General features: G+C 40.6%; 6 protein-coding genes across 15 annotated transcripts in view; 2 read left to right on the top strand and 4 right to left on the bottom strand.

Annotated features, from left to right (window-relative positions):
* The window catches only part of LOC133837426 (protein held out wings), a 38569-nt gene extending 26732 nt beyond the window's left edge, over positions 1-11837 (bottom strand). For 4 of the 10 annotated variants that reach the window (XM_062268182.1, XM_062268183.1, XM_062268187.1 and 1 more), the window contains exons 1-2: positions 11642-11835; positions 10328-10830 (exon numbers count right to left, since the gene is read on the bottom strand). In XM_062268182.1, the coding sequence (XP_062124166.1) occupies positions 10328-10619 (292 nt within the window). In that variant the 5' untranslated portion in view covers positions 10620-10830; positions 11642-11835. Of the gene's footprint in view, positions 1-10327; positions 10831-11622 lie in introns of all 10 variants that reach the window. The other 6 variants (XM_062268188.1, XM_062268185.1, XM_062268189.1 and 3 more) reach the window with 4 other exon arrangements.
* The window catches only part of LOC133837428 (uncharacterized), a 103746-nt gene that overhangs the window by 33349 nt on the left and 43151 nt on the right, over positions 1-27246 (bottom strand). The gene's annotated exons all lie outside the window — the stretch shown is intronic.
* On the bottom strand, positions 16743-19359 carry LOC133839570 (probable ATP-dependent RNA helicase pitchoune). Its single transcript, XM_062271183.1, is given in 6 exon segments — positions 16743-17162; positions 17220-17845; positions 17899-18624; positions 18822-18952; positions 18954-19011; positions 19074-19359. Coding segments are annotated over 6 exon segments (2049 nt in total). The 5' UTR covers positions 19258-19359; the 3' UTR covers positions 16743-16838.
* LOC133839572 (pre-mRNA-processing factor 17) lies at positions 19794-21891 on the top strand. Its single transcript, XM_062271184.1, has 3 exons — positions 19794-20664; positions 20724-21202; positions 21263-21891. The coding sequence occupies exons 1-3, from the start codon at positions 19941-19943 to the stop codon at positions 21794-21796; spliced, it is 1737 nt and encodes a 578-aa protein (XP_062127168.1). The 5' UTR covers positions 19794-19940; the 3' UTR covers positions 21797-21891.
* On the top strand, positions 22035-25338 carry LOC133839573 (transmembrane protein 181). Its single transcript, XM_062271185.1, is given in 8 exon segments — positions 22035-22876; positions 23373-23629; positions 23687-23767; positions 24039-24138; positions 24206-24483; positions 24557-24659; positions 24738-25087; positions 25089-25338. Coding segments are annotated over 8 exon segments (1638 nt in total). The 5' UTR covers positions 22035-22431; the 3' UTR covers positions 25113-25338.
* LOC133839568 (NADH dehydrogenase [ubiquinone] 1 alpha subcomplex subunit 10, mitochondrial) lies at positions 25701-27097 on the bottom strand. Its single transcript, XM_062271181.1, has 2 exons — positions 25958-27097; positions 25701-25895 (listed from the first exon to the last, which is right to left on the bottom strand). The coding sequence occupies exons 1-2, from the start codon at positions 27077-27079 to the stop codon at positions 25800-25802; spliced, it is 1218 nt and encodes a 405-aa protein (XP_062127165.1). The 5' UTR covers positions 27080-27097; the 3' UTR covers positions 25701-25799.

Below are 27246 nucleotides of genomic sequence, written 5' to 3'. Positions count from 1 at the left end.
TCCAAACTCAACTCCGAACCAAGGCAAAATGTTGCGTATGCACATAATTTGTTAATATTTCAAAATTAATTAAGATTCATACAAGGCGAACGCTAAGGAACGGCGAAGGGTTCTTCTATTGACAAACTTATTGTTTTCCTTTTTTTCTTTCCTTTTGACAAACAAAGTGCATAAATTTGTCAGCTTAAGGTTCGCTTTCTCGTTCGTTTGCTCAGTAAGTCAATCGGGCAGTTAGCCAATTAGTCAGTTAATCATTTGAAAAGAAACTTGGAAAAAAAACGGTAGTCAACACTCAGTTGGGTCGTTCCATGCGCGCCCATTTTTATAAAGCAATTAACCGAGCTTATTTTATAGCCTTGCTCATAAAATTTCAACGTCAGACAATATCGATGAGCCGCCGCCGCGTTTGCTTCTCGCTCCCTCACTCATATATAAACAACTCATTTTCTCTCTCCCTCCCTCTGTGCAATGTTTACTATTCAGTGTTCTCAGTGCTGTAGCAATGGCTGCTTAAACCAATTAAAAATTAACAATCTATAGTATAGATAATAGACAATTTGTGTACTCAGCCAATCAGGTTAAGTTTTCAGCCCAGCGCCGTCGGCATTTTCTATAACATTTCCCAGCAACAATAGTTGCTCATTGTTGTAATTGTTGTTGTTATTGCTGTTGTTGCTGTTGTTACCAATAGGCAGCCAAAGCGTTATCGCAACTCTGATAGCACGCGCTTAGTAAACTCACCTGAAACGAGCAAGACAGGTAGCAAAGAAAGATAAGATTAGGCTATATAATATCATACATAAATAGTTCAGGTTCAGTTCGGTTTCACATAAAAAACAAATCCTCATGTAATTTATGGACCAAGGCAACAAAAAGTTATACACAAAAGATCTTATGCAGTCTCTGTAAACTTTATGAAGATAACAAAGTATAAAGATAACAAAAAGTACGCGTTTATTGTTAGATAAATGCTATAATTAGACAGCGTTAATGCGCTGTAAAGTCGGATTTGTTTAGTGGGCATAAAACAATCGAAACGTCTCAACCATACTTTTTTTTATTCGTCTATAGCTGCTCAATCAACACGCTGAGAGGGTCTTCTGCATTTTTGGAACTGTTAAACTTTTGGCTGGCTGAGTCTAACAAGGTTCTATTCTCTCTGACTGTTGTTGCTGTTTGGTTTTTGCCGGCCAAACTATTTTTAAACAAATCCAAAAGATACAATTTCTGTCATGCCCCCATGCTCCACCACACACACAAACACACACACACCACTTTGAATGTGACGGCGTCGTCTCGGCAGTGGCACGCTGGTTTTGTTGCCACGCTGCCACCATTGCGCTTGTTTATTTCTGGAGTAGCCGAATGACTTTTCCGGAGCCCCTGCTACGTGTGTGGAACATAAACAGCCGCCTTGCCTTGCCCGGCCTGGCCGCAACCACAACAATAACAGCAGCAGCAGCAGCGTTGAAGAAGAGAAAACGAATCTCACAAATCATGAACCGAATTGAATACAGACGAAACGCAAACACAGGCAAAACATTGTGTGACTCTTCACTCTGTGTAACCGCAGAGTTCATGACCTTTTGCGATGCCTTCTTCTTCTTCTTCTGCTTGTAATACATTTCTTCAATATTTCTCTCCCGTCAGACTCTACCTGATTCTTGATTTTATATCTATTGCACAAAATTTTGGAAATAAAAAAAGAAGCTGTAAACAGAATTTTGAAACAAGCTGCGTTCCATCAACATTGTTGCGTTTTTGTTTTCATTTAGGTAAAAATAATATTTCGACGCTTTAGTTTTTCGCTTCTGAAAACTCACAACTGTTATTAAATTCGAGAATCGCTGCTGCGCGTGGTTCAACGGAAATTAAAAACTGATTTTCATACATACACATACATGTATATCGAGAGGAGAGCTATTTATTTTAGGTTGGGTTGGGATGCCTAAACAAACAGTTATCGGGTGTGTGTAAATAGATTGCGATTGCGTGTGTCTGCTTTGTCGTATATAGCTTTGGGTGAAAGTAGCCATTGCCATTTGGTCAAGTTACTTATGTCATGTTTTCATATTTCTTGAAATTGTTTACGGCCGCCATAATGTGCTGCTAAAGACCTACAGCTAAAGACAATGTCTGCATTTGGTTTAAAATGTATATCAATTTAATAACGAACAAATTGTTGATATACCAAAAACAGGCACACACAGACAGACAATTAATTCATTATGTGCAGCATACTCGTATAAAAATGTATGTAGGTACACATTATAACATAAATAAATAAATAAATGGGCAACTCAAGTATGGGAGAGCAGCTGTGGGCGTTTAAAGCGCTTTAAATGGGCCATGCAATACATGTCATTTGATCGTGCTGCCTTTTACTTGTCGTATAATTAATGTTGTTGTTTATCGCGTATACGCAACGTGACACACACGTCTCTCTCTGGCACTGAGCCCCCCCACACACACACGAATATGTGTGGCAACAACGCAAAAACAAAAAGAAAAAAACCTCAAACCACAGCCGCAGCAGCAGCAGCAAACCCAAAAGACAATAACATGAAGAGCTCTCTCGCTATTGCTATAAATTATTACACGAGTCCCCGACCTAAACTGCCTACCACTTGTCCACCTACCTACCTAACCACTGTCACTGCTATCTTTTGTCTTGACTTGTCTCGAGAGTGGAGCGTAAGTCGCAGATACAACTACAACGTACACATTTACTTACCCATGTATCTGCATAATTATACATATAACAACAACGTAAAATGTGCTTGACCAAAACTCAAGTATCTAACAATTTGAATACTCAACTCAAAGAGTTTTTGCCGACATTTCAATTGTTACCTTGCTAGTTAGCGAGGTATATTCTCCAACCAACTTGACAATACAATATTCTTTTCATTCCATTGCATAATTGGTATCCCATTCGTCGACTACACTTGTATAGTAGATATTTTAGGTTCTAACTCGTCTTGTCATACAGCATCATGTACCTATTTATTAGTCTTTATTATAGGTATTTGTACATTGCAGGTTTTGTTTCTGTTTTTTTTTTTGTTTTTCTTTTTTTCTGTACGTTGTGCAACTTGTTCTTAACACCTTTGAGCGCCCACGTATTTTGTTTATTTTTAGTCAGCCACAACTAGCAACGATGTCGCCGTCAATCCGACATTCCTCCTCTCTCTTTCTCTTTATGTTTTCAAGAAATTTTGTTGATGTGGGCTTTTGTGTGTGCGTGGAAAACCGGAAAAGCCCACGTGAGCTGTGGCCTAAAGCCGACTGGATTTGTTGTTGAAGTTGAAAATGCAAGTGCAACGCTTCGATATTCGTGTATGGTCAAAAGCAGCGTGTATGCCAATGACATTCACGCACAACTGTCACTCTCCACCACACACAGCTGATAAGCCACAAGATGTCCTTGAGATAGAGAGACGCTTTAAGCTCATTTAAAAGTGGGCGCCTGTTTGCTTTGCCTTGAAAGTGAAGCGGAAACTGCATTTTGCAGCTGATGTTTGGGCGAACTCGTAACTATGCTAAAAATAACAAGCAAAGTTGCCAGTGAAATTCATTAGAAAACCAAGAAGTTACTTGACTTTAAGCTAACACACATTCTGCCATCGACAGCTGTGGTCGATGACGATCAAAGCTGCTGCTGGTGGTGTTTGAAGCCAATGTCAAATCCTTTTGACCATAGCGTGCCACTGATTGCTTTTAGCCACACATATGGCGAGCCACCCACGCACTTTGCAAAGAGTGTTTCACAACATTGAGACCATATAAAATGGCATTTAACCCAAATACGCAGATGAATAAAACGTGGCGGCACGACATTCAATTTTTATGTCATGTTTCAAAAACACACACAACGAAAAAATAACGAGTGCCATAATGAACATAAACAACACAAAACAGCAAATGACAAAAGGTAAAGACAAAGACCAAGACAAAGACAAAACAAACATGCAACGAGCAACAGCAGCAGCTGATGGCAAATGCAACAATTAAGGCGTCTTGGGGGCGTGATTGTTGTAAATTTTTAGGAAATACCAAAGACTTTCAATCGAAACAGTTGAACGACACGAAAGTGCGTGAAATTGGCTGACGCAGATATGCGAAAATAGCCCAAAACTAAAACGGCTGGCGTCGTCCCCAAAAACAACATTGAAAATGCCAAAATATATACAACCAAACACATACACAACACTACGTGCCAACAACATTCATTCATGCTGCACAAGTACGAGTGAATACGCTGCGAATATCTGAATTTCTGAATTGCAGACAGCCAAAAGATACGGAGATACCACGTACAACCAAAGCCAAAGAGTGGCGCCTTCCTCACAATCTGCTTCTTCTTTGCTGTATCTCATTGTCATACATTTTTTTGTATCTATCCGATAATTGTTTTGTCTCGCTGCTAAATGTGATCTTTTCATTTATTCTTTTTTTGGCAACATTTCCGAAGCGTGACAGTTTTCTATATAATCAAAATGTATCCCATTTAATTGCAATTGCTCAACATTTTTCTTTCCTAGGGGTTAGTTGCATCTTTTACCCGCATTTCACACGCCAAACAGACAAATGCATTTTTGCTTTTCATTTTCATTTTTTCACTTTTTGGTCAATTGAAAAATTCAATTGATCTGCCATAAAAATCGATATCGCTGGCATTGCACAATAAAAGTGATTCACTTGCCGAAGCAGCAGCCACAACAGCAACAACAACTACAACAACAGCTCAAGTGCCATCGAGGTGCCCATATAAGGCGCATTGAAAGAGAGATGTGGCAGCCAGTTCGAGTTGAAGTTGAAGTAGAAGTTGTAGCTTGTAGAGTTTGGAAGCCAGCACACCGACCATATGGCACAACTTCAAAGTAAATTTATTGCCTTTTGCATCTCTCACATCAAGTATTGCGTTTTGTTATCAAATTGTTCAATTTGTGCGGCTTGGCGGCGGCGGCGGCTGTCTGGTGGCATATTAAAGCAATTGTTAATGCAATTGTCTCTGCTGCTGCTGCTGCCTCAGCATCGAGGTTGCTCTTCTGGCTGCTGGTAGTCGCGTGCCTCGTCATTGAGAGGGGGGGGAAACTTGAGCGTGAGTGCTTGTGGAGGGCACATGGAATATGAGCATGCGAAAAATATTTTAATTACGCGCATTTTTACGCTATTTTTGTCAAAAAAAAAAACACAACGCCAAATATCTGCTGCAAGCATTAGCTCTCGCTGTGTATGTGTGTGTGTGTGTATCAAATGTCATGCAAGCTGGAAAATGACGCAATTCGAAATTTTCAAAACAAAAGTCAAGACTGCGAGAAGTCGCCGCTGCTGCTTGCTCTGGCACTTGAAAATGCTAATTGAAGGCTATAGATACACATATACTTATTTGTATCTTTAGGATTGCCATGCTGCTGCTGCTGCTGCTGCAGTCACTTTGGTTGTTGTTGTTGTTGGAATGAAGATATCATGTTTGCCGCCTAGATGAGCGCATTTCTATGGCGGTAAGTTAAAAGCAAAAATCACACAAAATTGCAAACGAACCCAAAAAAAAAACAACGTTGCTAATTGGTGGTAGAAGCAAATGTTTTGCACTTAAGGAAATGCGTTTGACTGCGTTTAAAGCTTGGCGAGTTCATAAGTTCAATCTTGTTAGTGCACAATTAAGTGGCAATCAATTGTTGTCTGCAAATTTCCCACACACCCACCAACAACCCAATCAGGCATGACCAACAATCATAGAGAGTTTTCCAGTTAACTCTTTCCAACTTTCGCCTCTGTCAGCGGATCAGTGATCAGATCGCTGATCAATCGCTTTCGACGTTCAATGCCCTTTGTATCATAAATTTTTCGACATTTGCCAATGCAGTCTGCAGTCTGATCATCAATTGCTTCATTTTCTTGTTGCTGCACACACAGTTATTCAATAGTGTTGCTCCTGGCCATGGTCAACTTCCGTGCTGGGGTTGCAGCCACAACAACAACGCATGGTTGCTTCTGTTTTTGGTAGCGCCCATAATACGCTTTAGACAACAACAAATCAAAATAGCCAATGGTCGCCATGACAAAAGATTTTAATTGAATTTGAAAAACGCAATGGAACGTGTAGAGAGAGTTTCCTCGCCTTGCATGATGCGGGTGAGGGCGGGGGGTTGCAAGGGGAACCCAAAGCCAAAGAGTGTCTAGGGTGCGGAGAGGGTTTGCCAGCAGCAGCTGTGCCCACGCGTTCCGCATAACAATTGTCAACAAATTTATGAGCACGACGTCAACCCAGACTCAACTCAACTCAGTGCTCAACTATACGTCGTAACTCTCGATATAAACATTATCTGAACTTGGGCCCTGAGTAATATCGAATTGAAATTCAAAAGCGCTCATTGCGCGTTTTATTTTAATTTATTTGGTTTCGCCGTTTGTTGTTGTCGTTTTCGTTGTCTTTCCTCCTTTTTTTTTTTTTTTAATTTAAAATTTAATTTGTTTGCTAAGCGATCGATGAAGCGTTCGATTCGATTCGTTTTCGTTTTGGTTTCGTTCGTTTTGATGCACATTTTAGCATTTTGCTTTTGTGTGTTTGCATTGAAGTCCATTTAAGTCATACAAGCCAAGTTAATATCATTGCTGATCTGCTGAGTGCAAACAACGCCCCAAAAACGGTCAAATAGAGAGCTGAAATTCCGCTCAGACCAACAACAACAACAACAACGAGAAGAAAACCATTTCCAATCATCTAAATTTAGACGAAATGAAACACATTTCAAATTTTTCATGAAACAACCAAAAACAAAAACAACACCAACAACAACAAAATAAATGTCGAGCGCTGAAAATTTGCTGCGTGTATGTATCTGAGAGAAATGCCAACGTATCTATATAAGAAGACGCTAGCTATATATGCTTATGTATATATTATAAATATATATATATACGAATCGGTCTACATGTATATATAGCTGTGTGACTATATAAACATTTGCGAGCAGCAGCAACAGAAGCAGCAGCGGGTGTAGTCCGAACGTAATTTGATTTTTTAAATGCACAACGCAAGATACACACACAAACACACAAACACATACACAAAGAGTGTGTGTATCTATAAGATCGTTGCGTGCCGTGCTAGAGAAAAGAAAGAGCAACAACAGAATTTTGATATGTTGCGTGTTGTTGTATTTCGGCCAATGCGTGGGCAACGCTACAAGTAACAACAACAAAGACGACAACAAAATCACCTCATAATAATGATTTGATTAAAAGCGCACAAGTTTATTATATGATACAGATACAGATACAGATACATTCGCATCGCACTGCTGGAAAGATACATTTATCTGTATGCCATCTACTCGCTTAGTTATCAGCGTCATGCGGAAGATATTATTTGGGGTTATCCATATATACACATATACAAAAGTGTATCTCTATATCTGCCGTCTGTTGTTGTATCTACTATAGTATCTATATCTCCAGCAGTCTCCGGAGATAGTACGTGCAGTTATGCTTGGACTGCGACAATGCGAGTAATCCGAGTAGACAAAACACACTACTCAGGTTTTGACGTCGTCTTTCCACAGTCTAAGCACACTTCAACTGTGCAAATTGCTCGGCATGCATCAAGATACAGTGGAAACGCTAGAAACGTGCTACCGCGGCATGTGTCATATGTATCTAACAGATACAATAAACGCTGCGGACAATATTCATCTTCAATCTTTCGCTTCTCCTTCTCAGTCTTCATCCTCAGCTTCAGTTCTTGTTGTTGTTTCGTTTTTATTTCATTTTATTTTAGGCATGAGTCACTAGCCCCAAACAATACGAACAGCGAAATTTATGTCAGCAGTGCCAAAAGCGACTGACGACGACGACGACGTCGACAATAAAAACAACGCGGCAAATAAATAAATAAGACATTCTAAATGCGAAAGAGGCAATACAAAAAAAATAACAAAATAACACAAAAACTACATGCATTTAATCATATACAATACACACACACACACACACATACACATTGATATTGTGGGGGCACGAATGGTATTTATATGCAATTCAAATCAACGCACACAGGTTGCAACACAGATGGGTTACAAATAAATTATAATGTTATATGTGCAACAGGCGAAATATAAATATGAACTCACTACGAAATTCTTTTGCGGCAACATTGTTGTATTTTGATTCAATTATTCTGATGAAATAACAATTAATGCTCAAAAGTTTACATTTTTCGTTCTCAGTTCAAGTTAAAAGATATTATATTACCGCATTGTTTATCTCTATTAAAAGGTGAACTTTGTATAATGATAAACATTTTTAAAATAGAGATTGGTAATAAAAAAGATTTAGTTTTTCTGTGAAGAACAAGCTGAAGAGATTCTTAACCAATATTAACTGAATTTTGATTAAATTTAAACAATATTTTGGGTAAATTAACAATTTTAAAGAGAACATTTTCATGATCCATTAATTTGAAATCTTTAAGTTAAACGATATTATGAAATAGATACATTTCCTATCTGATTTTTAGCTGAATTGTGCAAGCAATCATAATAGGAAATTGTAATGAGAACGATTTAGTATACCCTTTCATGTTAAACAGATTAAATATATTATTATAATAGATCCACAATCTTTATATGCTCTCTTGTTAACACTTAATGATGGGATACATTTAAAAATAAATTCGTAATGCAAGAAATTTAGTTTTTCTCTACTTCAATGATTAAAGAATTTCTCAACCCTAGAGTACAACTGTTGCATGCCACATTTACTGCAACCCTCAACCAACATGTGGCAACCATTCAAGTGGAATTCTATAGCTTATGCATAAATATGCATAGAAATATAGTTTATTAAATGTTTAAGCTGCTTGTGAAAATGTGAAAAGCATGAAAATGTCATAGAAATAAAAGTTTTTCCTCGCAGTTTGTTCTTCGGGCAATTGGGAAGTTGGTCATCAGCCCGCATGACAAACTCTGACGCTGTGTTGCCGCAAAAAACGAAAAAACAGCAAAAGCAACTCAGCAATTGAAAAGAGAAAGTTGCAAAAACATCAGAGCACAGAAAAACAACAACAACAAGCATCCAAAATAAAATAACTTCTAGCAAGTTGAAAAGTCGAAAGCCGTTAAAAAACAAAACAAAATAAAAAAGAGCTACAACTCGCTTTGGGACTGAGTCTGGAGTCCAAACACACACACACACACACACATACATACATTAGCTTTAGGAAGTAGTTCACCCGCAGCCCTGTGACTCCCACTCTTGCGCTGATAAGAGCAACAAAAAGACTGACTACGGGTGGGTGGTGAGGTGTTGCAAGCAGGTATATGAAACAACGTTGAAAATAAAACATTTTCTTGTAGCTGGTCGAACGAGTTTTACAAATTGTCAACGCTTTGCTTTTGGCAAATAAAATCTGTGGGCAACCAAAAAACTAGTTTGCAGCGCACACCACGTATATCTATAGTATGTGTATCTCTCGGTATCTGTATCTCTGTGCAACATAATTTTGTCATTACCAAGAGGCACACAAACACACACACACACACTCAACACACACCCAACATGCATATGGCCAACAGATGTTAAGCAAATATAAGCGAGTTGCTGGTGTTGTTGATGTGATGCGACCATCCAGGTAGTCTTGTATTTGTCTTTACGGTCCTGCTGCCACGCCCTCGCCTTTGTCGCACGCCCCTTGTTGTGTTGATTTTTCGTCTGCTTATTCTTTCAAATACTTTGTTTGCTCTGTGTGCGTGGGCTGTAAATCTGGGCACGCCTCATTCAAAATTGCCACCACACTTAATACCATTCAGTTGTCAACGCTGCAGACTCCCCCATCCCGCCATCCCCCTCGCACACAATGCAACACCCCCCCTAAGCAGTGAGATCACAAGTGGGGGGTAGAGCGTAAAACGTAAGCAAAGAATTTAAACAGCGTTTACGCTCTCCTCGCTCTCGGTCTCGTCAAAGAGAGAGCGCGAGAGAGCGACAGACAAAACGACGAAGTGGCGCACAAAAAGGAAGTAACTAAAAATAACAAACAACTGGCAGCGACGTTGGCAGCGACGTCGACAGCAGTGACTTTGGGTTCTGCGCTGCAAGGTGGAATGAACTCAAGATCAGAGCAGAGGAGAAGAAGCGACTTTAAATATAGAAAGCAACACCAGCAAACAACAAAGTTGCGCTTATTGGGGGGGCCAAAAGAGCGACAGAGAGAGAGAGAGAGAGAGAGAACGAGCGAGCATAATTGAAGATGCTCACATAGACGTACATATACATATGTATTTGTGTATGTTTTTTAATTCTGTGTATGTGATTTACTTACCTTCATCCAGGAGACGCTCGACATGCGTAAAAACATTTGGAAATGCGGCCAATTGCTTGCGATCCTTGAGCAATTGTGCCAAATAGTCGGCAATGCTTTGTGTGCTCTGTTGTTGTTGCTGTGGCGTCATGTGCTGTGGCTGTGGCACCACCACTTGTGGCGCCTGCTGTTGTTGTTGTGCCTGCTGCTGTTGCTGTTGCACTACTGCAGCGGCTGCGGCGGCGGCAACTGCAGCGGCAGCTTGTTGTTGCAATTGCTGTTGCACAACGGTCTTATTCTCACACACACTCATTTTTTTGTTGTGTTTGTTGAAGCTTTAACAATTGTTTACTTTGTTGCACAATCGATTGTTTTTTTTTTGTTGTTTTTGCCGAAAATTCTATTCGAATGCGTATTTAACTTTTTCGGCTCTTTTTTCTTCTACGTATTGCACAATTTGCTAAACAAAAGACTTTAACACGCTTCGATTTCTTGTTGTTTTTTTGTTTGTATGTTTGTAGTTACTGTAAAATAGACACAGAATTGTTGTTGTTACGAATTCTCATGAAATTGTAGGCGAAAGAGAGACTGAGAGAGCCACAGAAAACAGAAACAGATTGAAAACAACTCCACCCAAAAAAACAGAACAACAACAAGATCAACAGCGCAGCAGCGGCAATGAGACAAGAGAGAGAGAGAGCAGCAAAGAGTCGAAAAATGAAGACTGAAAAAATTCCTCAGCGCAGCAGCAGCAGCGACTGCGTCAGATCAAGCAAGAGCAAGAGGAAGAAACAGAGACAAACGGCAACTGCGACTGCGACGTCTTGCTATCACATACACACGCACACAAGCACAGTTAATTTGTATGCGTGTGTGTGTGTGTGTAGTGTGGTTGGGAGCGTAGTCGACGTGAGAGCAAACGGAGATGAATGAAAGCAGAATGTCAAAATAGCTGCTGCTCTTGTGCGCGCTCTCCCTCTCTTTCGCTCTCACGTACGCTCTCGCTGGCTGCAGCCCCCAAAGAAGTACAACAAAAAATAAAATAAAATGAAATTAATTTTTTTTCTATATGCAAATGAATAATTCTTATTTGCAACCAAATTGATGTGCATTTGCACAAGACTAACTGAAGAAATTACAAATTTAACATTCGCAACGCTGCGTAGCATTGGAAAACATTGAAATTTCAATGGAAATGTTGAAAATTTCGCATAAAATATGCACACATTTTGTGCTGTTTGCTGCTGATTATGTGTATTTGTTGTTGTCGTTGCTGTTCTTGTTGTTGTCTGTGGGATACGTTTCACATTATTAACCATTGAAAAAGTTGCATACATTTGCATTTGTTTGTAGTACACTGCGTTTTTTAACTATTTTGAGAATTCCTTTTTTCTTTTGTATTTTTTTTTGTTTATGTTTAAAATTGTATTCGAGTCGGGTGAAAAAGGAAAACGCACGGATCTCGTTTCTTCTACTGGGGAACGATTCTTCCTATTTTCTACAAAAAACTGAACCGCACGCAAAGACAGAGAAAAAGAAACTGAAAGCAAAGCGCACAGACGAAAACGACGAAATGCGGAGAGCCAGCATGCCTTTTTGAGTATAACAGCGACTTAACAGCACTGAAGATCATTAGCCGGCGTTGCCACACTGTCAACCACTGCGCAGATGTTTGACTTAACAGGGAATTTCGGCTTTAAAACGTGTAAATGTGGCTTACGAACAACTAGACATTAAGTATTATGTGGAACAAGATGAAAATCATTGATCTAAAGATCATACAACTAGAAAATAATAGTTTATAAGTGCAATTAACGTATGGCTTTGCGTCAAGTGGCAGCACTAAGTCTGTCAATCATGCGCCGCTTACAGCTGCCATCTCACTTACACTCAGGCGTCGAAGCGTATTTGGCGCGTTGGCGTCAATTTGAATTATGGAACACTGAACACTGAACGCGGAGGCATTAATTACGTACGGAAATTGTTAACAGGCCTAGGTTGAATGCGATTAGAACACACAAAGTATTTTGTGTTTTACTATTTGCAGTTGTTGTTGTTAAGATATGTATGTGGGGGCATTTGGCCAAAAGCGTATGCAAATTACGCCCGTACAGCCAAATGTTGGTGTTAAACTTGCCTTTGAGCCACATAGCAAAATGCTCAGCAAAATGCTCAAAATACACGAAATGTATGTGGGAAAATTGGCATTCGCATGCGATGGCTATGGCGATGGCGATGTTGATGTTGATGTGGATGTGGATGTTGATGGCGACGCACCATATAAGCGACCCTGGACAGTTACAACTTTTACTTTCCATTGCAAATGCGCGTTTCAGATGTACAAACTGTGTGTCTATATGTATTTGTCCAAAGGTATGGATTTCTGCTGTGCTTCCGTGTATTCCGCAAAAAAAAAGTCAACAGCAGCAGCACACACACACACACTCACACACACAGAGAGCACCCGCATGCACTTAAAAAGAGACGTGAAAGTTTTCAATCAGTGGAAGTGGAAAGCAGGCGGGCAGCCAGCCAGGCAGCCAGGCCAAGCAGTCAGTCCGTCTGGCCAACAACTTTATCAACAGCACCCACTAAGGCAAAGGCATGGCAAGGCAAGAGAAGGCAAGGTGTGTGGGCCGGACCCGGCATTATCTGCTAAAGTCGAAGATATTTTATTGCCATTGAAATACGTACATATATGTGTCAGGCAGTAAAGATTTAGACATTGTATGATTATTATTGTTTTTCGATTCAAAGACGACGACAAAAAAAACACAGTCCTAACTAAAAAGCCTATTTGGTTGTTGACACCTACATAAAATCTTCAGGCAACGCATAAAGAGACACATGATTTAATCCGTGGGCCGTTAAGCTGCAATAGGCCTTTCTATGTGGGCCACATAATTTTTTTTTTCTCTTAATTTTTTTTGTGGTAGCACTTTCAGTTTTATTTTGTCAGTTTTTCTTGTTGTGTCCACAAGAAAAGAAACGGCTTTAACGCTTTAAGAAAATGGCCCAAATGCCTCTGTTAGATTTTCACACAACACTGTGAAAATTTACTCGTCTCCCGCCCCCCTTTGTGCTCCTTTCTCTCTCGCTTTCTTGCCCCATTCAATCAGCCAATCATTCGGGCGTGAGTTATGACGACTCTCGAGAGGCACAGAGCCAAAAATTGCATCTAATATGCATTGCAATTGTTCCAGAGGCTGACTCAAAGACTTATTAGGCAGTTGCCTCGACAACGGATTGACAAATGCTCTGCATCAAGGCGGGGCACAGAGAACAGAGTGTGCCACAAAAAAAGAAAAATTATGGGGCAGCTGAATAAATGTGACAATATTTCGTTTATTTCATTGATCCTCAAATAAAATAGAAAACTTTGTCTTGTGACAAAAATGTCAATTTGAGAACTATAAAAATAATTTAAGTATCTGCAAAACTGTAATATATGGAGTTGGGTGATACGATTTTTCTAAAATTTATGTTATTATCATGTCTCGTAAATAATGTTGAAACGGTTTAAAGTTATTCTAAAAAATCTATCACAGTTTTTATATTTTTTATTGCATTTAATTGTATTTTGAAATTTTTACTTGCAAATAAAGCTAAAAAGTATTCACAACATTCCAAAATTTATTACATTTTTATAATAAAAAATGACAAATATAAAACTATAAAAAGATTTTTTATTTGCGTTATATTTATTGCCTCAATAAATTTTGAAAACTATATAAAATGTCTAAGAAAACTTGATCTATATTTTTTTTTTATGTAAAGAAATGTTTTTTATGTTCAATATTCAAGGTCTTTATCACTTTAAAAATTATTATATTTTGTCGAATTTTTTTTTGCTTGCATAATAAATCCATATAATAATAAACAAATTCGAATAAATCAAGTTGGAATCATGAAAATTGCTTAAATGTTTATTTCTATTCAAAGTAAAAATCGATTAAAATAGTTCATTAAATTTGTTAAATTAATAAATACTTTTTCGACATTTTATTCAAATTTAGTAAATGCTTAAATACCTTATGAGGAATTGCTTTAAAAGTGCTTCTTAATCGATTTTCAACTGCAACGCATTGAATCAGCAAATTTCAGTTGAAAACTTGTCACACTGTGCGTCGTGTTTAGTAGTCAAGTTTTCCATCAATTTTCCCATTTGTGTGGAACCATATTTCACACTCAATTTTTGAGCCAAGTTCCCCGTTGCCAAAGCTTCCAGATGAATGCAAATTTTTGCTGGTTGCCCATTTTGGCCAATCGCTTTGACGTTAGCCGACAAATTATGCACTTGCTTTTGGGCCAATTTGCAATTGACACAGAAAGCGGGCAACACAGGCAACGAGCAACGTGTGTTTGCCACTTTTGTATAATTAGCCGCGGCATATTGGTTAAAAGCCAACTTTGTTGGCCATTAAACAGCTAGGTCGTCAATGGCTGTTGCCATTACGCATGCAGCAGCAGCTCGAGCTGCGTAGGCGCCCCCTTCTTCCCTCCTCTTCACCCCCCGTCTCATTCCTCCCTCATGTGTGTGAGCCAAATAAAACCAGCTTCGACGCCCACACGCCACATTTAACCAGGCACTGACGACTTGCCTCACAGGTAGCTCACACGTTGAGCTGAGCTGTTGCACATGCTTGTTTTTCTTGCAGGTTTATCGAGCTTGTGCCTCGCTGCTCGCTCAGCTCACGAAGGCGTCTTCAAATTCTCAGCTTGTAGCTTTAATCGACAGTGAAGCAGTTAACGCACTGAAGCTTCAAATTTCAACTTTAAATTAATTCATTCACAAAACTCTCAAGCTTAAACGGAAGTTTGGCTTTTTTGGGCAGATTTGAAATGCTTTGCTTTAAAATGATTTGTGAATAATATTTTGTATTATTTCATTTCATTTTCTGTTTATAGGCGGATTAAAGTCAGTTGGCAATATAACAGTAAATAAAAACGTATTTTTATACAATGATGTACATTTTTAAAAAAATAAAATGCCTTAGCACCAAAGTTTTCTTCATTTAAATTTAAGATATAAAAGCTTTCACTTTAAGAGAAAGAAACAATTTAAATTGAAGCCTACTGTTCTTTAATTTTACTAATTTATACATTTTAAAATGCATTCATTTTAATCTTTACCAGTTTTTTAAGTACATATTATATTAAATGGCTAATTAAGACAATTTCCTTTAGAAAAAGCTTGACAACAAAACAGCTGTTGAATTTATAGTTTTATATTTAATTAAGTTTCAATAGTAGCTTTTAGTTTTAAGGAGCTTCTTCTAAACTGTTCTTTTAATATTCATTGCATCTATCGATCGAATTTATTCAACATCTTCTCATACCAAAATTTCATAAAGGTTTTACAAAAGTTTTCATTTACGTTTAGCTTTACGGAGCTTTATCTAAGGTATTCTTTATTTAAGTTCAGAAGCTTTTATTGTATATTTAGATCCTTAAACATTCTTTCAGTATATAATAATAATAATATCTTCATATTCAAGAAATTTTCTAAGTTCCGGGGCTTTTATTTAATTCAAGAAGCTTTCATTATTTGTTGCTTCAATAAGCTTTCACTGTATACGCTGAAAGCGAAGTTTCTAGTTTTTTCCTATGTAGATCTGTGATTCATAAAATGTTTCATTCATAAAAATCGGAACACTCATATGCACGAGCTTATTACACGCTCGCACACGCGTCGCGAATCACTCATGAATAAACTAGACATGAATGAATATGAAGTTAGAGACAGAGCAAACAGCAACCAGCATCAACTTGCAAGTTCATTCATAAAAAAAAAAAACTGTGGCATGATTAGCTATGCGATGTCTTTAGTTGCATGCTTTAACGATGCAGCAAAAGGTGGTGGAGGAGGAGGAGGAGGCGGGGCAGTTGAGTTAATATCAGGGGGGCGTGATCATAGTAGTTTTCGGCAAATTTCGTACGCCCACAAAGCGATCAACTATTAATTTGTTGCTGGCCAACTTTCTGGCTGGTTTCATTAGGCGGCGCATTAATTTCTTGATGCTGCTGTCTTTTGGACAGCTTCAAGCTGAGACTCTTGGAGTGGGTGTCGTGGGTTGTTGTTTAACGAGTTTTTATTAGAAAATTGTTTACAGCTTCAATGCTATTTCAATTGACAGAGACAGAGACAGCGAGACAGTGGGCGCCTCATAAGTCACATTGAAAGCATTGCTCAACGGTGCTTGCCAAACTGTTACAGTTTGACTAGCATTGCCCAAAACGAGTAAAATAAATTTCAAATAAACTGGAACTGGAACAGTTTAATGAAAAAATGCCAAAAAACAAGACATTTGCCATATTTGGCTGAGCTCGCTAAATGCTCAGCGGAGACGTTGCCCCACAAAAAAGGCAATGCCACATCCGTGTGGGCGTTGCAAACGCCTTTTAAATATTTCGTGCAATAAAGATGAATCGACAATTTTGTTAATTTTGGCGAAATGAAGACACTCTCTAATTTATAGTATGTATACAAGTTGATATTATATAAAAGCATATATAAGTTTGGACTTATTAACTAACGCATAAACTTCTTCGCCTGATCCCGATTAACCTGCTTGAAGTGACGTTGCTTCGAGTTGCCATCATTCATCTGCTTGTAGTAACCGAAACCGCCTCCGCCCACACGTTTCTCTGGCCGCTCGCGTTTTGCAGCGCCCACCTTGAGGTCAACCACGGGCGGCACCAAAAAGCCAAAGCTCTTGGACACCGCCTGCAGATCGAGTGTGTTCACATTGAAGATCTGTTTCAGCTGATGCGAGTCATAGGCGCGCACATACGATTTGAACGCCTCCTTGGCCGACTGATTCAGGAAATAGTTCTTCGAGATGAGTTTCTCCAGCTGCAAAAGCCAAAAAGTTAAACACCCAGAAAGGGGGGCAAAAGTTAAACGACTCACCTGCAGCTGAATGTCGGCAATCTTTTGCCATGAGAACTCAAACTCATTCAACGGCACCTTGGCCGCTTTCAAGTAGCGCAAGAAACCCAATTCCTCGGGTCGCAGCATCAGCAATGCATGTCCCGAAGTGCCTGAACCACGCGCTGTTCGGCCCACGCGATGAATGTACTCGCGTGGATCATCTGGTGGATCGTACTGCACAATCCAGTCAACTTGCGGGATGTCCAAGCCACGGGCTGCGACATCTGTGCAGAGCAGAATTCCAGACTCGGCATTGCAGAATTGGAAGAAAGTCGTCGTGCGTTTCGCTTGCTTTTGTTTGCCGTGTATGGAAGTCACTGGCAGATCAATGTAGTTGAACAGTTCATGATGATATTTAACCGACATGCATGAGGAGAAGAAGACCATAACCTTCTTCTTGCGGTTCTTCTTCAGGAACGTGAAGAGCACCAGCAAACGCTTCTCCGAGGGGCAGACAATGTAACCCTGCTCCAAACCCTCCACAGTGGCTGTCTCCTGGTTGTCGTGGACGCCCACATAGATGGGTTCCTTCTTCAGCGCCAGCTTGGACAGCGCATCAATGCGCTCCGTTTGCGTGGCCGAGAACAACATGGTTTGTCTGCGCTCTAAATGCAAAACATTAAAATCTCTTTCATTATTAATAAATTAAAAGACTTACTGGGCAAAAGATTGATAATCTGTTTCAGTTCCTCTTCGAAACCAATCTCCAATATACGATCCACTTCATCAATAATCAGACACTGCAAATTCTTGTACAAGAAATCTGGTGAGTTCTGCAAATGATCCAAGAGACGACCCGGCGTCGCCACCAAAATGTTGATGCCTTTGCCTAGTTTCTCGCTCTCCACCTGACGATTGGAGCCACCCATGACCAGACCATAGGTGTGATGATGATGCGCCATCAACTCCTTGAGCACACCAAACGTTTGCATCGACAACTCGCGCGTGGGTGAAATGATAATAACACCAGTGCCATTGCGTGGCATAAAACGTAGCTTATTGATCAGCTCCACGGCGGGAATGAGGAAGGCCAACGTTTTGCCCGAACCCGTTTGGGCAGCACCCACAAGATCGCGGCCCTTGAGCAGCGGCGTCAGTGACTTGGCCTGGATTTCGGTCATTTCGCTGAAACCCATTTCAGTAATTGCACGTAACGTTGCCTCGGAAACGGCGCCTTTCAGCGAAGCGAAGCTACGATCATCAGAATCGCGCATATCCAAAGCGGATAACGAAGACTCCACCGAGAAGGGCGTTTCGTTGTCCTCCGCTACTGCTTTGCCGTTCGTTGTGGTACCAGCTTTTCCCTTCAGTTTGGGTTTCTTGGCAGGCACCGGCACATCTTCCTCCTCCTCATCCTCTTCCTCTGATCCAGGTGAGTCGACAGCTGTAAATGACAACAAAACATCAGCAAGCCATAACAAGTAATACCAACTTGTGTGATTTTAATCCACTTTCAGTAATTTAATTAAACTTAATCTCATTTCTATACTTGGCAACATTAACTTGTTGCTCATGTGCAGCTCAAATTCGCCTTTAAATCATCATTAATGAAATAACTTCTTAACTTTCTAGCATGCTCACCATCACTATCGATCTCATCGTCGTCCTCGTCATCATCCTCAGCCTCGCTGCCGTTCACCACATCGTCGTCGTCTTCATCGGCATCCGATTCGGAGTCCGAATTTGCCACCTGAATTTGTGGCTTCTTTTTTCTGTTGCTGCTGCTTCTTTTTGGGCTGTGGCTGCTCTTGGAAATCATCCTCCAAATCATCTGCGTGGTATATAAATTGCACTTTTATTTATCGTTTAAGCAAATATCTATTAAATACACACCATCATCCTCTTCTACAGCTCGTTTCTTTTGAGGCTTCTGCTTGTTCGGCTTTCCTTTGCCTTGTTTGATGGCGGGCGGTTCTGGAGCGAGCGGTTTGCTTTTGCCCTTCTTCTGTGAGAGCTCCTTCTTCATTTTCTCACGCTTCACGATTTTCTTCATAAGCAGTTTCTCTCTGATCGACATTTTAACTAATTACAACGTTTAAGTCAATTATATATTAAAAAACAATCTACGAAAAACAACCGCGCACGTGTTAGCAACCAACGAGTTTGCCATTCACATAAAGTCAACGTTGTTGTTACACAGCTGAGCATGCCGCTGCAGTTGATACCGATTAGATATTCGATATGTTTTTGTTACCGATACCTTGCGAGGCCATTGAGCGCCGCATTATCTTTTTGTAAATAGCTTCTTGTTAACAATATATTATTTTATTTAAAATTAATATTAGTTTAAATTAGTTTGTGGAAAATAGTTGCATGAAATTATAGAAATGAAAACTACTAGTATTCAAAATGGACATAAAGTCAAAATATTGGATAATATAGACTAAAATTTTTTTTTATAAAATTAGCAAAGGGCATAAAATTATGAAATATTTAAATAATAAATAAAATGGGAATCGTTAAACATTAATTTTAGTCAATAGAATAACCGTTACTTGTGATAGTGATAAGTAACATGTCGCATCAAAATCGCCATTCCGATAACATATGAATTTTGCCATTCGCAGCAATTGGCCCAACAAAGCCAACTTGATGGAAATTTCTATAAACGTTTTTGTGTTTATATTGTATACTTTATTAGTTTTATATTTGCAACATTTTGTTAACAAATATACGGAATTCGTGCGTAGTTTATAAAGGATGAGTATGTTGGGACTGCAGTCCTACGGCAGCTCCTCCGAGGGCGATTCTGATGACGAACAACAACAAAACAAGAAACAGGAGGAGGAGGAGCAAAAGGTTCCCGCGTTGCATTTGCAACCTGTGGACAAGACACACTCGCTGTCCACAGCGCTGGCAGTTTGCGCTGCCCCAGATGTAGTACCCATGGGTGCAGTAGCCGTTGCACGCACACTCGATCCCACACTCAAGGAAGTCACGTACAATCCACGCTATGAGGAAATGTTTGCGCCCGTCAAGGGACCCGAGCATCCCAATCTGACGATGCAACAGCGAGCGCCGCGCAATACGCTTGCCGGCTACGTGGAGAAGGCGCACATAAATGCATTTGAGTTTGAAAATCAGCGACGCACCTTTCACACCTATGGCTATGCCTTGGATCCCACAGTAGATGAGGCGGCCGATGGTCAGTCCTATGTGGGAGACTTGCAGTCTGCCTACGACGACAATGGCAAAACGGTATTCGAGGCGCCCAAGGCTAAGAAAATGCGCAAGCAAGAGAAGAATGATAATCCCGAGGATGTGGAGGGTTTCCTCGGTCCCTGGGGACGCTTCGAGAACGAGGTAACTGTGGCTAAACCTAACGAACAGGAGCGCGCCGAGCTGGATGAGCTGCTGTCGAAGCGGCACAAGCGCGGTCGTATACCCGAGGACAAACCACTCGAGGAGAAGTCCACGCTGCACAGTGAGTATGAATTAAACTCCCAAAAACTGGATGATATTAAAAATTCATGTGTTTTTCAGTCAAGGATGCCTACGATTATCAGGGACGCTCCTATCTGCATGCACCACACGATCTTGGCGTAAATTTGCGCTCCAATGCTCCGCCACCCAAATGCTTTTTACCCAAGGCGCATATTCACACCTGGACGGGTCACAACAAGGGCATCTCCTCCATACGCTGGTTCCCCAAAACCGCCCACTTGCTGCTCTCTGGCTCCATGGATTGCCGCGTCAAACTGTGGGAAGTCTATGGCGATCGACGTTGTGTGCGCACTTTCTCTGGCCATCGACAGGCAATCAAAGATATCGCCTGGAACAACAAGGGATCACATTTTCTATCCGCATCATATGATCGCTACATAAAGCTGTGGGATGCGGAGACGGGCGATGTGGTGTCACGTTTCACAACACGCAAAATGCCCTTCTGCGTGAAGTTCCATCCAGACAACAGCAAGCAACATCTGTTTGTTGCCGGCACCTCCGACAAAAAGATCATTTGTGTAAGTATAATTTAGAATAGATATGTGACAACTTTATTAATTACTTTTTTTACTCCTCAGTGGGATACCCGAAGTGGCGACATTGTGCAAGAGTATGACCGGCATTTGGGATCTGTCTCCACCATTACGTTTGTGGATGATAATCGTCGCTTTGTCACCACATCCGACGACAAATCGATGCGTATCTGGGAGTGGGATATACCCGTCGATATGAAGTACATTGCGGATCCCACAATGCATTCCATGCCTGCTGTAACCTTGGCGCCCAATGGCAAATGGATGGCCTGCCAATCGCTGGACAACAAAATCGTCATATTCTCTGCGCTCAATCGCTTCAAAATGAACCGCAAGAAAACGTTCACGGGACACATGGTTTCGGGTTATGCTTGCCAGCTGGACTTTTCACCCGATATGAGTTATCTAGTGTCGGGCGATGGCGATGGCAAGTGCTACATCTGGGACTGGAAGACGACGAAAATGTACAAGAAGTGGCAGGCGCACGAGGGCGTCTGTATAAGCGCCTTGTGGCATCCACATGAAGCGAGCAAATTAGTAACCGCTGGCTGGGATGGTCAGATTAAATATTGGGATTAATTTGCGCAGTTTATAGATTAATCACTTCTCAATGTAAGCACACACAAATTGTATAAAAAAAGAAAACGCCAACTATAATTGACTAAATGGACTAAAAATACGACGTTAATGTTGTTTTTATTTTATTTAAAAATGGAATGTTAATATGAAATTGTTTGAAATTAAATGATGACTTAATAACAATTTTAATTAAACTACATTTCGGATCAACATTTTAAATTAAAAACTGCAAATCTTAAAGTCTAAATTGAGTTGTTTACCTTCGAAGCCCAACTGCTTTGTTTACATTTTGAATGACACTGATAAGAGAGCGCATGCGCAGTGCGTGCCAAACTGTGCAAGAGACCCACCACCCTTTGGGGGGGCGAAGTGCAAAACAGCAAAACATATGTGATGGCCAGCCAAAATCAATACTTTTCACCCAAGCAAGCAAACAGCGCAGAAATTGTTTAAATACGCCATAAAATCATTGCAATTCAATGTTTAAAGTCGCCGTTGCAACGCATCTACAACTGTAAAGCAGTTACAGTTTGGGTACCACTGAAATAATGCACAATTTGTAAAGCGCAGCAAGAAAACAAAAGGAAACTCGAATCAAACAAATCAGAGACGCACTTCCAGTTGCAACTCCAGCCATGGCAAAGCCGCCAAGCGACACCTCGGGACTGGGCTATGCCTATCATCTGCCCTCGGGTGGATTATTATTGCGCCTAAAGAATTCGTTGTCGCAGTTTAGTGATTTGTTCAGCGAATTCAACAAATACATTTCACCCGCCTTCTTTCACGATCGCTGCGAGAGATCCGTTCACATGCGCATGTATTCCATGCACAAGCGTGAGTTTGTCATGGTATTTCTTGGCTTCTTCACCTGCTTCGGCCTGGGCATCATCATCGGACTCACGGGTCCGCCCATCACAACCACAGACGCATTGACGGCCAAGCAGATATTGGCCAACACAACGTTGGCGCACAGCAAGACGGTGCTGGCCACCGGACCCTTTGCCATGAAGTCCCCACTGATGACTACTTACTCCCAACAACTTTGGCTGATTGCCAAGTTGGTAACGGATAACAATGATGGTGAGTTAAGGGAGATTATTATAAATCGGCAATAGGAAAGAATCTTTTCAAAATTTCTCCAAAATTATGGGTAGATTTTATTTACATTTTGTTTGAAGATATTAAAACGAATAATAGGAAAAATATATATTTTTATTTATTTATTTAAGAACATTTAACTTTTGACAAAATAATAATTCCTTTAAATTGTAAAGAATTACCATTAAATGCCTCTTTTGGAACTTGAAAAATTGTAAAAGAAATAAAATTTTATTTGAAATTTATTATAATTTTTATCGCTCATTTTGTTGCTCAGCGTTTTACAATTGTACATTTTATTATAAGTCATTAACAGGTATGGATTAACTTAACAAATTTCAATGTAACAATTCTTTTACCATTACAAAACTAAAACAAAAAAATCAAAATTATTCTTGAATTAAAGCAATAAAATCTGAAACTTTATAAACATTACAATTTCTGCTCTCAACATTCTAACGAAATCTTTTCTCTCTAGATGAACGATATGACAAGAGTTTCCAGATCAGCGTCTCCATCGATGGCATCAGCGAGCAGCACAAGCCTCTGAGTGTCCTTGGAGCTAGCATGGCGCACAACAGGACGAGGCATTTGATCTGTGTGCGTAATGATTGCGAGGAATTTACGGTGATGCACTTGGGTTTCCTGGACTATGCCCACTACATCATCACGGTGCGTTTCCTAGGACTCGAATCGTTCCATCAGAAATACAATATCAGATCTATAACATTCTATGTGAGTAGACAACTTTGTTTCTTAATTAAATTCGAAGACTAATTCAATCTCTTACAGTTCAAGACGTACAGCCCGGAATTTACGCAGATTGAGATCTGGTTTAGGTTCATCTTTTTACTGTTCACCTTTATAGTGATTGTAAGTAACGGTTAAGTGGCTGTCAAAGTGCTGTTATAGTGCTCTTAAATGTCATTTTGTTGTAGAATTTACATCAACAGTTTGAATAGCATTAGTTTTCCGTCTTTCTGTCTGTCCGCACTTATAAAGGCAAAGATTTCAGCGACTATAAAAGCTAGAGTTGTGAAATTAAGTGACAACGCACGCTCTTATATGTTAAATGATTATCTAGTATGATTTATATGATATTCCATTTTAACAATTCCAAAATAAACTTATTTTCTCTTTATAGTGCTGGTATGCTCACACTCTACGCAAATATCCAGTTTACGATTGGTCCATTGAGCAAAAGTGGATCTCTGTTCTGCTGCCGCTGCTGCTGCTCTACGATAGTGAGTACTTAAAGAAACCCAAATTTAAACTTAGCTAAGTTATATAATATTTCCCTTTCACTTCTAGATCCCTTTTTTCCCTTGATCTTTCTGATGAACTCCTGGCTGCCTGGCATGCTTGATGCTGTGCTTCAAGCGACTTTCCTTTGCGCCCTGCTCATGTTCTGGCTGTGCATCTATCACGGTCTGCGACAGAATGAGCGGCGCTTCGTTAGCTTCTATCTGGTCAAGATCATTGTCGTGCTGCCCATTTGGCTGTGCGCCATTGTCCTGGCCACCTGGGAAAAGTGCAACGAGCTAAGAGATCCCACATACAGTCATTTTGTGGACACCAAGAACTACAATGTGAGTGAAGTTAAAGGGACAACATAATTGTGATTAAGTTAATCTCCCTATCTTCTATCTTAATCTTCGACAGGGCCTCAAGATGTTCTTCTACATTGCCTGCTGCATGTATGTGCTCTATTTGGGCTTGTTGCTCCTCCGCGCCTACACGGAATTGCGTTCCATGCCTTACTTTGGTAAGTTGTGAAAAAATATTAAACTGTTCGCAGCTCAAATTAAATATATATTTCTCTTTCTTTCCTCCTCCTCTCTAGACGTCCGCTTAAAGTTTCTAACGCTGCTGATGCTCTTTGTGCTGTCCATTTCCATCACGGTGACCACTTGCCGCTTTGGCTTTGGCATTCTGGAGGACAACTTTGTGGCCACCTTGAATACCACCTATCGCAGTTCGGCGCAGTTCATGTGTTTCTATGGCCTATTGAATTTCTATCTGTACACCATGGCGTATGTGTATTCGCCTGATGGTCGCTTTGCCCAGGCCGAACTGGCGGTCACCAAGGATAATCCGGCCATTTCAATGATTGACGATTCCGACGAGGATGTTGTCTACGGCTCCGATGAGGAGTCACGCCGTCCACTCACCTCCGTTGGCGGTGGAGCTGGTAAAAAACGATTACGACAGCGATTAACAACGATCCGTTGAAGCAGGAGCAGGAACTGGAGCCTATCATATTTTAAACTTTAATGTTCCATAGAGCGTCTGGCCTAAAAAAGACGCCACAAACAAACAAACAAACAACACATACATTATTTGTACAAACAAATTGTATTCAAGCCAAGAGTTTTCGATTTCCATTTCGTTAACCAAAAACATTTTAAGTAAATTTAACATAATTATTTGTTGTAACCGAAAGGGTTTTGTGATTGATTTATTTGTAGAAAGGTTGGTAAAGTATGTTGATGTGGTTCCCTAATGGAAAGAGATTTCGCCAACTATGAACTAGTATTAGCCCTAAAAAGTATGCTATAGAAATTGAAAAGGCTCTTCGTGAGCAATTAGTAGAATATTTTTGCAATCAAAAATATTGCCAGTTCTCCACATTTCATTATTTTCTGTGAGTGAAGTACTTTTTACAACTAATTAGATTTTTGCTCTTTTATGATTTAACCAGCTGTCGCTTGCGATATTCCAATTGCCCCAAAAGGTTTGCCCAATTATCGCATGCGATATTTGTGCTGCCCCGAAAAGTATGCTACGCAAATAGAAACAGTTCTGGTAAGCGAAAAGTTTTAAGATTATTTTACTAAATTGGGTTTTTTATTACATAATTAACACATTTCGCCAGTTAAATCATTTGAGGACAACAAGTGACTGCCTAATTGGCCTCGTTGATGCCAATCCTGGTCTTGGTCAACAAGCCGGTGTCTCCCGCATCAGCATTGTAGCCAGCGCGATACTTCATGCCAGGCGCCTACAAGAAAATTGGTATAGAAAATTAAACTGAAAACTTAAATGTATGTATTCTTCACTCACATTGAACCAAACATCGCGCCAAGCTTTGCCATCGTCGGCGCTACGCAGCAATTCGGGCACATCGAAGCGGGGCACGTTGAAGAAATTCATCAGCGAGGGCTTCTCGTGGCAGTACTTGATGCGTGCCATGCACCATTCGTCTTCCAGCGTGAAACGCCAGTCGAGCATCTTCTTGTTGTGCGGATCAGCCTCATGCTGTTGGAAATCCAAACGTTCAATATCCTCCACAACGACCTCGGCCTCACCACCCGAGGACCAGTCATAGATCAACAGCTCGGCATGGCTGGAGATATCCTTGAGATACTGCTGCTTATACAGGATGTCCAGATCACGCAAATAATCATCGGAGAATGCCTTCGACTTGACCTCATGCTCCAAGTTGCGTGCCTTGATCTGGCGCTGCACAACGCTCACTGGAAGATCCAGATAAATGACCAAATGCGGCTTCAGCAGCTCTCCAATGGTGTTCTGACGCAACTCGTTGTACACGGAGCGGGCACCACGCGAAATGTAACCCTGGCGGAACATGGCCTCCATGAAGACGAAATCGGAGTAGGGACTGCGCTCCAAGACGACACCCTGGCCGGTGGACAGAATGTGCTGCAATGCATCGATGTACTGCGAATAACGCAGCATGTACATGCGAATCTGGAAGAGAGCAGCGTGCTCATGGCCGGGATTCTTGCAGAAATCGCGAATATCATAGCTGCGACAGCTGGGTGGCAGCTCCGGATCCAATTTGCGCATATCGTAGCCATAAGAATTGATGTAGTACAGATCTAAATCAACAGCTGGATAGTAGAGCATGTCCAGCTCGGCGGCGAGTTCCTGAGCAAACTTTGTTTTGCCAGCCGCAATGGGACCCTCAACGCAAATGACTTTGGAGTTCTCATCGAAGCGTTTCGATGTCTTGTCGAACAGCGAGTTGATCAGACTGTATTTCTTCGTCTTGTATGGATATGGTGGCTCCTTGGGCACGCGGGGTCCGCCACGCATCGTTTTGCCGGAGATGTTGCACTTCTGCATGAACTGTGTGGCAGGTGCCACAGCAGTGGCGGTGGCGCCGCGACTGACAAGCCGCGCGAGGCCAACACGAAACACGGCAGTCATCCTGTAAGACATAAAATAATTTATTAATTAATGTTGCAAACATTTCGATTGGCGTATTTTGATGGCTGCTGTTACATCACAGCAACGGATTATTTTGCTTCTGCATTTGGTGGATGCAGCAGCCCTTGCTTGTTGCGTGAACGATTCAGTTGCCATTTAAAAGCCGCTTCTTGTTATAA

The sequence above is a fragment of the Drosophila sulfurigaster genome, chromosome 2R (genome assembly GCF_023558435.1).
Source record: "Drosophila sulfurigaster albostrigata strain 15112-1811.04 chromosome 2R, ASM2355843v2, whole genome shotgun sequence".
Taxonomy (NCBI): domain Eukaryota; kingdom Metazoa; phylum Arthropoda; class Insecta; order Diptera; family Drosophilidae; genus Drosophila; species Drosophila sulfurigaster.
The sequence above is the reverse complement of the archived record's forward strand: the minus strand, read 5'-3'. Positions and strand labels throughout refer to the sequence as shown.

Coding starts and splice junctions, on each gene's coding strand:
- LOC133839572 (XM_062271184.1), top strand. CDS start 19,941: ATGAGTATGTTGGGACTGCAGTCCTACGGCAGCTCCTCCGAGGGCGAT. Junction 20,665..20,723: donor GGAGAAGTCCACGCTGCACA/GTGAGTATGAAT, acceptor TGTGTTTTTCAG/TCAAGGATGCCTACGATTAT. Junction 21,203..21,262: donor CCGACAAAAAGATCATTTGT/GTAAGTATAATT, acceptor TTTACTCCTCAG/TGGGATACCCGAAGTGGCGA.
- LOC133839568 (XM_062271181.1), bottom strand. CDS start 27,079: ATGTCTTACAGGATGACTGCCGTGTTTCGTGTTGGCCTCGCGCGGCTT. Junction 25,896..25,957: donor GGCGCGATGTTTGGTTCAAT/GTGAGTGAAGAA, acceptor ATTTTCTTGTAG/GCGCCTGGCATGAAGTATCG.